Genomic DNA, 10,203 nt, shown 5'->3' on the forward strand with positions numbered 1-10,203 from the left:
GGTAAAAGTAGATATTATTTACAGCCATGATTCCCACCTCCTCCTACAAGGAATGACTAATATATCTACTTTTACCTAAATATTAATCATTCTTTGTAGGACGAGGTGGAAATCACGGCTGTAAAAGGAAAGTTGAGCTGTCTACTGTAGGGACTGATAACACTATGGGAAGCTATTGATGGCTTTAAGCAGGGGGGGGTGACATTGATTAAATGTATGTTCTAGGATAATGACTGTCCATGGTCTAGAGGATGGTCCTAGGGAGGAGGAGACTGGAGGCTGGGAAGTAATAAGAACTTTGCAATAAGGCTACGCAGTGAAAGGAAGGGATGAATTTAGGAGATAAATTAGGACATAGGATTAATGAAGTTTAGTGACTAGATTTGGAAAAATGAGAAAGTAGAAAAGGATCCAAAAGTGACCTGAAGGTTTTAGCTTGAGTGTTGATGGAATGATGGACCAGAGAAGCAATTTTATATGTATATGTACATAGGATTAATGAAGTTTAGTGACTAGATTTGGAAAAATGAGAAAGTAGAAAAGGATCCAAAAATGACCTGAAGGTTTTAGCTTGAGTGTTGATGGAATGATGGACCAGAGAAGCAATTTTATATGTATATGTACAAAAAAAAAAAGGTAATATGTGCAGTTTTGGAAAAGGTGAGTTGGAGGTACTTGGAGACAATCTGGTTGAAATGTTAGGACAATTTGGAAATGATAAAGTCAACTGGGAATAGTCAACCTAAGATCTCATTACTCTTCCTTCCTAAGGCATAGCAGGCATATTAAATGGACATTACCTTGAGAACTGTTCTTGTTTATTGCTATATAAAACTTAGTCCTGATATAAACCCTTAGTCCTATAATTTGTGTGTTTCGTGTGTGGCAAGAAGGTAGGTTTTGTTTATGCTTATTCTAAATTTATGGGATGAAAATAAGTTCAAGTAACTGAGGTGAAGTGTAAGAGGAGACATAAACAGAATTGTTCCATAGATTATAAATGTAAATTATAATTATATACTGTACAGAGAACGGGCTGAGGATTGACTAGGCTGCATGCATTGAATAAGTATTGAGATTTAGTGGCAGAATTAAGATGGAAATAGACATTGCTTCCTATTGTCATGGTCCTTTTTAATATGTTTCTTACTATAAAAGTTATGCATGCTCATTTCATAGAATTTTTGAAATATGGGAGGAGAGGTAAATTAATCCAGCAATTGCTAGGACTAACATTTTTATGTATTAACTTCTGGTCTTTTTTGAAATATGTATTTTATACCAATAAATATATTTTGCATAGTTGCAATCATAACATACATCTAATTTGGTATCAACTCTTTTTTTCTATATTTCCATGTTATTCAAATTTTTGCTAAAATTCCTATAAATTTATTAAAACTCCTACAGTCCAATTGCTTTGTCTATTTTTTGTTTGTGTTTTTTTTTCCAATTTGTAGCATATTTAGAGTTCTTTTATTCCAGTAATACTCTTATGATCTACCAAGCTTTTAAATTTATCTTTAAGAATCTGTTGATAAACTTTATTGCCATTTCTGGGTCTTATTCAATGTACAGTACTTAATATTTATAGGTGAAATCATCTTTAATCAAGTATTGCCGTTATAATCTTTATTAAGCACTGTTTCTCTGCCTCATTTTTCACGGAAGCATTCGAAGCACACATTGGCATAATTTAAATATTTACATAATGTAGTATAGCTATTCTTTATTACTTTTGATAATTAGTCCTTTGGTGTTTCCAAATTGTTTTGCTTTAAGAATTTTTTACTACGAGAAAAAAAAGCAATGCATTTGTAACATATTCCAATAGTTGAAAATAAAAATTGTTTTTTATGACATTTTATTGTTAGTAGAATTAGAGGCCATCAGTCTTTTTAAACTGTTTGTTTATTTGTTGGATCCGACCTGGTAGAATTGGGGGGAAAATGTTTTAATGTTAAAACCAAAATTCTGAAAGCTTTCTGTTAGACTGGACTAATATGAGAAAAATCAGGGATTTATTCTCATATTACTATTCTCGCATTTTGTGATATATGCTGTTCATTTCCAAAATCTAGTCCTAAATCTTTTGTGATATATTTGGGTTTATGCATGTTATGGGCCTTTGCGAATATTTATCAAGATAATTTTTTGTTCTTGGTCTTCTACTTCTTGGTCTTTTTTCTTAATGGCTATACTCCATAGCAGGGATGGACAAACATTTTCTGTAAAAAGCTAGTGTCTTAGTCTGTTTGGGCTGCTGTGACAACATACCATAAACGAGGTGGTTTATAAAGAATAGAAATGTATTTCTCACAGTCTGGAGGCTGGGAATTCCCTGATCAAGGCACCAGAAGATTTGGTGTCTGGTGAGGGCCACCTTTTTCATAGAAAGCTTGTCTTCATATGATGAAAAAGGAAAAATAACCTCCCTGGGGGCTTCCTTATAGAGGCATTAATCCCATTCATGAGGATTCCATCATCATGACCTAATCCTCTCCCAAAAGGCCCACCTCCTAATACCATCGCTTTGGGGTTTAAGATTTCAGCATATCAGTTTTGGAGAGACACAAACATCCACACCACAGCAGCCAGATCGTAAACACTCTAGGCTTTGTGGACCATATGGTCTCTGTTACAACCATTCAACTCTGCTTCTGTAGTGTGAAAGCAGCCATAAACAGCTTATAAACGAATGTGCTTGAAGTACACAATAAAGCTTTATTTACAGAAATAAGCAGCCATGTGTTCTATAGTAATAATTAATGGAGCAGAAACAAACAAAAACATGAGTATAACACGACTAATCTACTAAAAACGCTTTTCTGTTTCTGTTTTTTTAGTTTATTTTAGCCCAGAATGAATGGGTTTATTTTATTGCTACATTTTTAATAATAGCCAAAAAACAAAACAAAACAAAACAAAAATACATGTACTCAGTTTCAGTGCATTTATACAAATGTCTTCTTCAGTTTATTTATCAGCCTCTTGTATTATTATTTTCTGCTATTTTTGATTTTTAGCTGTCATGGGTTGTTGGAACACAGCAGCTGATTTTGAACAGTACCAAAACCTAACTCAAGAATTTTGGGGGCATTTTTTAAAATTTAATATGTATTCATATTTCAACAAATAAAGTCGTTGGTGAGGAAATTAGCGTTAACAGCCCTTGTTTTATAATGGATGGGAACTTGGATCAAGTATAGATTGTGACAGTGATAGGGGATTATTTCTGTATTCTACCTTTGTAAATCTGACCCTTGACATTTCTTTTCCAAGAAAGTGAACTCTATTTTGTTGAAATGGGTAAACACCCACAGGGTTTTTGTCTATTGTGAATGGAGAAAGAAACACAATTGGGGGGAGAGGGGGAGGTTTGAGCATTCAACAGAAAGGAGTTTTTATTTTTGAGTTGCCCAAGACCAGAGCCCATCTCAGGACCCATCCGTAGCTCCCCAAGTAGAGGGGAGTTACAGGTTTTAATGAGCTAGCTGGGGAGCCTAAATGTACTTAACAAGGGGCGGGGTTATCTCTACATGTGTTTAAGTGGGGATGAGCTCACATGCACAGTAGAGCATCATGTATGTTGTGTGGACCCATGTTCTCTTGGAGACGGAGATTAAAGCATTAAAACGAAGGGGGTTGGCCTTACGTCATCCAAGGGTGAAGTTGGGGCCAGTGCGCAAACTTGCAGGTCTGGCCCAAACTGGTTAGGACTAATTGGCGTTTCTTTATCAGTGGCTATCACTGGGAGATTGTCTCGCCCAATCAAAATTGTTGCATGAAAGGGGGGAAGGTAGAAAGACTGATTAGGAAGAGAAAGGAATGACGTGGATAGCTCTAAATCAAAACAGAGTGGGGGTTGGCAGCTTTCAATGTGAGGTGTATGAATCATTCTACAGGGATCCTCTGGGGTCCCCCTCTGATGCTATGTAACTCTCAGAGAGAGATCACACTTACTGTATGTTGGGTCTAATCACTACACAGGGCCTGCATTCTCATTACTAACAAAATGAATACGGACATATGTATAGACATTTAGCTTTTCACGTTCAAACTCACCATTCTGATAATGAAATTTGTTTTCTTTTGTTTCTTTTTTAAACTTGAAGATAAGGTATATTCCATTTTATCTTCTGTGATAGTTGATACCTAAAAATATCACTATTTTTCATCAGGTTTTGTATATTATATATTTCTATTTATTTTTTTATTATGTGGTGTATTTCTCTTGTTTTGCAAACTAAGAAACATTTTCTACTATAAACCTCCAGGAGAATGTGGGAATCTCTATGGATTAGGATGCATTACTGCAGCATTATACTTCCAGTGCCAAGATGCTTCTGTAGCTGGCCCTAACCTACCTGTCCTCTCCCCAACTCGCTCTGTACATCAGGCATACCAGGTGTACCCTCCATTCAAGACTTCACTTATGCTTGCTGTACCTCCCTTACTTTCTCGGAGAGTCTGGAATGAATGAAATAGAGGATGCATGTATTCTTTTAGGCCCCACCTACATGTTACTTTCTTACATTTTTTCCCCAGGTAGAATTACCTGCGTCCTCAGCTAGACACTGTATGTCAGTCATTTGCCTTTTTACCCTCTACTGTGATTTTATCTCCCAAGCCCCACCAGTCACCTATTACAGTGCCCTGTGACAAACACATTGAGCACAAAATAATTATATTTTGAATGGAATGAACACAGGGAAAGGAACAAAGGAAGACGCTGGTGATGGCAGACTGATTAATCATATATTTTTTCCTTTTTTTGTTTTATCATAGGTATTCTCGAAGTTTTACACTGTGTGTTAGTAGAAAGTCCGGAAGCTCTAAATATTATTAAGGAAGGACATATTAAATCCATTATCTCACTTTTAGATAAGCATGGAAGAAATCACAAAGTAAGTGAACCATTTTATTTTCACATATGAATTCTGGAATCATTTTAAATATATTTTAAAAAGTGTGTCAAGGTTTGAGTGTTTTTTAATCTCTTAATTTTAATCACATAGTATTATGTGGTGTTTATTCAAAGCATCAGGGGGAGCATGGACAGTTCTCAGTTTGCATATGAAGGAAAGTTGGAAAATCAGTGGGACACATGCTGTCCCGTTTCAATGGCTGAGTCAGATGTAACTGGAGGGAAGGTGTTAACTTGGTGAAACATGCTATCCATGCCTGAATCTAAAAGGGGAATTAGAACATTTTAAAAAGTGTGTCAAGGTTTGAGTGTTTTTTAATCTCTTAATTTTAATCACATAGTATTGTGTGGTGTTTATTCAAAGCATCAGGGGGAGCATGGACAGTTCTCAGTTTGCATATGAAGGAAAGTTGGAAAATCAGTGGGACACATGCTGTGCTGTTTCAATGACTGAGTCAGATGTAACTGGAGGGAAGGTGTTAACTTGGTGAAACATGCTATCCATGCCTGAATCTAAAAGGGGAATTAGAACTGCTGAAAGTCATTTCTCTTTTCAGGTTCTGGACGTGTTGTGCTCACTCTGTGTGTGCCATGGGGTCGCAGTCCGTTCTAACCAGCATCTCATCTGTGACAATCTCCTGCCAGGAAGAGATCTGTTATTGCAGACACGTCTTGTGAACCACGTCAGCAGGTAAATTCAGATCAACACTGTCACCAAACAGGTAGCATAACAAAATAATTCACATTCTAGCCCCATAGCTGAGATGTCATACGGTCTATTTGTTTTATTAGGATCTTTTACATATTTCCTCAATGAATAATATATGTATTGATTTTTGCAGATAAGGTGGGATAATAATAATAGATGAATCAAGCAAAATATGGATTTATAACAAACACATGTAAGAGTTTCATATTCATCTGCAGACAGATTACTACGGACATCTTCAGGAGCATGCTTATGATTATACAGAGATACTGTTGTACATAATTATGACTTACACCTTCTTCGAGTATAGCTGAAAACACTATCCTTCAATATCACTCTGAGGTGCCCAATATGTGCAATTAACAAAATGTCCAAAATATAATAAATTCCAGAAATAACCAGTAAAACTACACTTTCTGTTAGATCTACCTTCCAAGGTCTTTAACATTCATTCAGTAGAATGTACCACTTACTATGCTAAGTGCTTTACGTGTGTTCTATCCTGTTTGTTCTGTCCTGGGTACTATGATTATCCACACTTTGTAGAAGAAAAATCTGGAACTGGAATTGGAACTCAGGTCTAAGTCCAAGGACTGAGGTCTTGACTGCTTTACCTCCAAAATAAACAAATAAATCAATCCATAATGAGAAATGCTACTTAAAATCAACAATGTGTCTCTAGGATAGTACTAACTTTGGTACACTGTATCTAGTAGCTCTCCAGGAGCTACTCACTATTTTATCTACTTTCTCCTGTTTTAAAAATGTAGCGTTTGAAGTATATTTCTATGTTGCATTTAAAAAATGGGATTGAATTAAGACTTTCTTCATGATTCTTTAACAGACCTGCCGTCATTGAGTGATGTGTCCTGAGACTTTCATTAATTCCTAGTATTACCACATGCTATGTCTCCACATAAAATGGAATTAAATACAACTTACTAAAAACTCCTCTCTTCATAGGGAGGCATAGAGAACAATAAAGCTGATCAGTCACCGGGGTTCCTTCACAAAATAAGGTGACCTCCTTCAGCCTGATACCCCATGTGACACAAAGCTTAGCTGAAGAAAATTTCCACATGTCCTGGATTAATAATAACTCCATTAATTCTAAAAGGCTGCTATACTGAGTGTCTCATTTTGTGACTTAAATATGATAAACGATATAAACTATGCTGAACAATAATTAAGAAAAAATAATATTAGCTCCTTGAGCGATGTTACCAAGTAATCCAGAAAGGAAATACTTTTCACTGACTGTGAGTGGCAAGGCTGGATTTCACAGAGTACTGCCTCAGTGGTTGTCTTGGTAAGTTTTTAGTATTTAAGGGAATCTATATTTAATATGTGGCATCTTAGAGAAGCAGGTTAGTCCTGGGGATCGCAACCCTCGGTGTTGCTCCCACACCTCGCTCAGCCAGTGAGCGGCCAGTCCGTATGTGGGATCCGAACCCTCGGCGGGAGCGCCGCCGCGCTTCCCAAGCGGTGCACTGTAGCAGTGCGCCACCGGGCCGGCCCCTGACCTTGACATATTTTATAAGGCATTTTGCAAATGGAAGATACAGAAAGTTGCCTTAAGTTATAAAAAGCTGACCTTTGCTGCTTATGGATTGCAAGTGATATTCATTTATTAGTGCTTATAGGCTTAACAGCTTATGAAAACAAATATAGGAAGTAAATTGAACTAAATCTAATAGTTTATGGTAATGAGTCTACAAATTAAAAGTAGTGCACATGGTTGTATCTGACCTAATATTTGCTGAATTTTGCCTTTCTTCAGTGCCAATAGCTCAATTATCTAGAACAGATGAAGCTGTACTTTGGGTATTTCATGCAACCACAGGTATGTGGTTCTAGTCCTCACAGAAGCGAGGACAGCCTTGTACACAGGTGCACCGCCAGTCATTGTACATTCACAGTGCCTTGTTCCCATAGTAAAGCTTTCCTGCTGACCAACCAAAGTCAGAGCACTAACTTCAGAAGGTCTAGCAAACGTAAAATAGGGCTAACCCTCTCTCTCTTGCTCCCAGTATTGCTCCACAGGAAACAGGTACTCATGTGAATAACTAGAACAAGTTAATTTGTTTTCCCATTACATAGAGATTAGGGGAAGCATTACTCTGATGAGACAATGATGAACTGCTTCCAGTTATTTTAGCCATATGAAACATATCGCCACTTTTGTTTTTGTATTGACTTTGAAGTTTTTTTCCCCCCAATGCTTTAAAAGAATCTATTGCTTATGGAATAGAACTGTGTGTATAAGCCCTTTATAATGAAACATCTGTTAAATGGAATAATACGAGCAAAAGAAAAAGTCAGTGAATCTTTTGACATGTTACAGAAAGGATGATAGGCTGTGGAATTTCAGGACAAATTTATCTTGAAACTTTATTGTCAAGAGAAAATATTTGTCCATTTTTTTTTAATGGCAAGAAAATACATCCCATATCATGCCTGTAGTTGAAAGGTATGTTCTCTTAAGCTACTGCAGGTCTAATAAATGCTTTGCTGTTTTTAGACTCATAGTCAACAAAGACAAATCTAAGTTAGTTGGAGTCTGATTGAGCTTCCAAGATCAAATTCATTGTAGTTTAGATAATTTTCTTGGGGTCCTTCTCCCATTCATTTTCTTTTCAATGGCTGATGTTAAATTAAAGTATTAATTATCTGTGATTTCTAGGATAGGGCACATTCTTTAGCACTTAACATTTTGTAGTTGGAGAGCGGAGATGTTCTTTGGAATCAGGATTTGGCTCATAAGCACGAGTTTGGAGCTACGTCTTCATTTTAAACTTTGCATAATGTTGCTTCATTTCTCCTCTGTGAATGCAGCATTGGATTTTTGGGCATCCAGGTGCTTGAAAGGAATAAAAGTGTGAAAAATCTTGGTGCTTTTTGAAAATTTAAAATAGAAGTATGGAGGAATGTCATAGAACAGAATAGGAAAGATGGGTACAGATCTATAGAACAGATCGCTGTCACCTTCCTTTCTAGCTAATGCAGAATATGAATGTAATTGTCATATGGACTCTATATGCGTTCCTATAAATGCAACCTGAAAATGCTGCCGAGTGGATTCAACAATGTGAGTGCTGTTGAAACTGTGGCCCTCAGGTTGTTCGCTAGTGGTCTTCCCCATCGTATCTGTTTATTTCAGCCACTGTGAAACAGTTTATCATAGTGACTGTTAGATAGTCATAAGCATCAGCATCATGCTGTCCTTCAAACTGAGCAATGTATTTGGATTATAGTAAACATTTATTTAGTAACATTTTTATTAGCTATAGATTTTGACACAAACAAGAAAATAGACCTTTTTCCTTGAGCTGCAGTGCTTTTATATGATTTTTGAAAAAGCTGCCTTTATCATATTTAAGGAATTCTAGAAGAGCCACTTGACAGTGAATTAATTGCTTGCAGATTTGAGTACTGGTAAAATAAAGTGTCCACATTTTAAAAGCTAGATAATCTCTACTACTGGCATTTCAAATATGTTCTTGGTGAAAATTTCAGCATGCTAGAAATAAAAGGGTGTTATAAAAATACAAAGCATGTATCATGAAATCTTTGTTCAAATTGAGGGGTTATGTTTGTGTTTGTGAGAGTGTTTGGGAGAACCTTTCCTTCTTTTCTTGCAGTGTGCTATGAGAAACAGATGCCCTTGGGACTAATTAGCAAAATGAGTTCTGATATAGTCAAGAATGGGCTTAGTCCATAGGTTGACTATGGCGAGAAATGACATATGTCAAATATTACTATCATGCCTTAAATTGTATCCTGCTGTTCTTAGGAAGCCAACCCAGATCTTGTGTGACATAAATTTAATTGTAATACAAAAACAAACCAATTGGCATATGGTTGTCTCACAATAAACAATGCACTGTAGGAATGATCTCATTTTCTGCTTTCATTATCCTCATATATTTTTGTTTTGAATTTATAAAACAAAGGGGATTTAGTCTTTGAAAAAGAGACTGACATGAAGTACCTTCTATGCCAGAGACTTTGTGTTACTTGTAAAACATTCATTTAATCACCATAACAATTCTACAAATTGATGGTATTTGGTGTTTTGCTTGCAAGACATTAAGGTACAGGGAGGTTAAGTAATCTGCTGATAGTCATACAAGGAGTAGGTGGTAAGGTGGCTCTTTGAAATTAGATGATCTTTCTCTGGAGAGTTTCCTCTGACATCATTATATTATCTACTGCAAGATAATTTCTTCATCAAATATCATAAATGTCATCCATCTATGTGCAGAAATTCCTGCACATCAGAAGGTCCATTTTACGACAAAGATAGCAGCCTGGCTCCTGAACAAAAGCCACTTTTTTTTTCAACACAAAGAGTTTAACCTATAACATTAGTTTGTATTCAAGATTCATTCCAGGGCCAACCCCGTGGCGCACTCGGGAGAGTGTGGCGCTGGGAGCGCAGCAACGCTCCTGCCGCGGGTTCGGATCCTATATAGGAATGGCCGGTGTGCTCACTGGCTGAGCGTGGTGCGGGCGACACCAAGCCAAGGGTTGTGATCCCCTTACCGGTCACGAAAAAGACAAAAAA

The 10,203-nt window shown here is 36.7% G+C and overlaps 1 protein-coding gene across 1 annotated transcript in view; it reads left to right on the forward strand.

Moving 5' to 3' along the window:
• LOC103587716 (ryanodine receptor 2-like) overlaps positions 1–10,203 on the forward strand; it is a gene marked incomplete at its 5' end in the record, with an annotated part of 226,133 nt that overhangs the window by 154,049 nt on the left and 61,881 nt on the right. The window contains 2 exons of the mRNA XM_008569236.1: positions 4,789–4,907; positions 5,485–5,618. Of these exons, the coding sequence (XP_008567458.1) occupies positions 4,789–4,907; positions 5,485–5,618 (253 nt within the window). The remainder of the gene's footprint in view (positions 1–4,788; positions 4,908–5,484; positions 5,619–10,203) is intronic.

The sequence above is a fragment of the Galeopterus variegatus genome, unplaced genomic scaffold (genome assembly GCF_000696425.1).
Source record: "Galeopterus variegatus unplaced genomic scaffold, G_variegatus-3.0.2 Scaffold482, whole genome shotgun sequence".
NCBI lineage: Eukaryota > Metazoa > Chordata > Mammalia > Dermoptera > Cynocephalidae > Galeopterus > Galeopterus variegatus.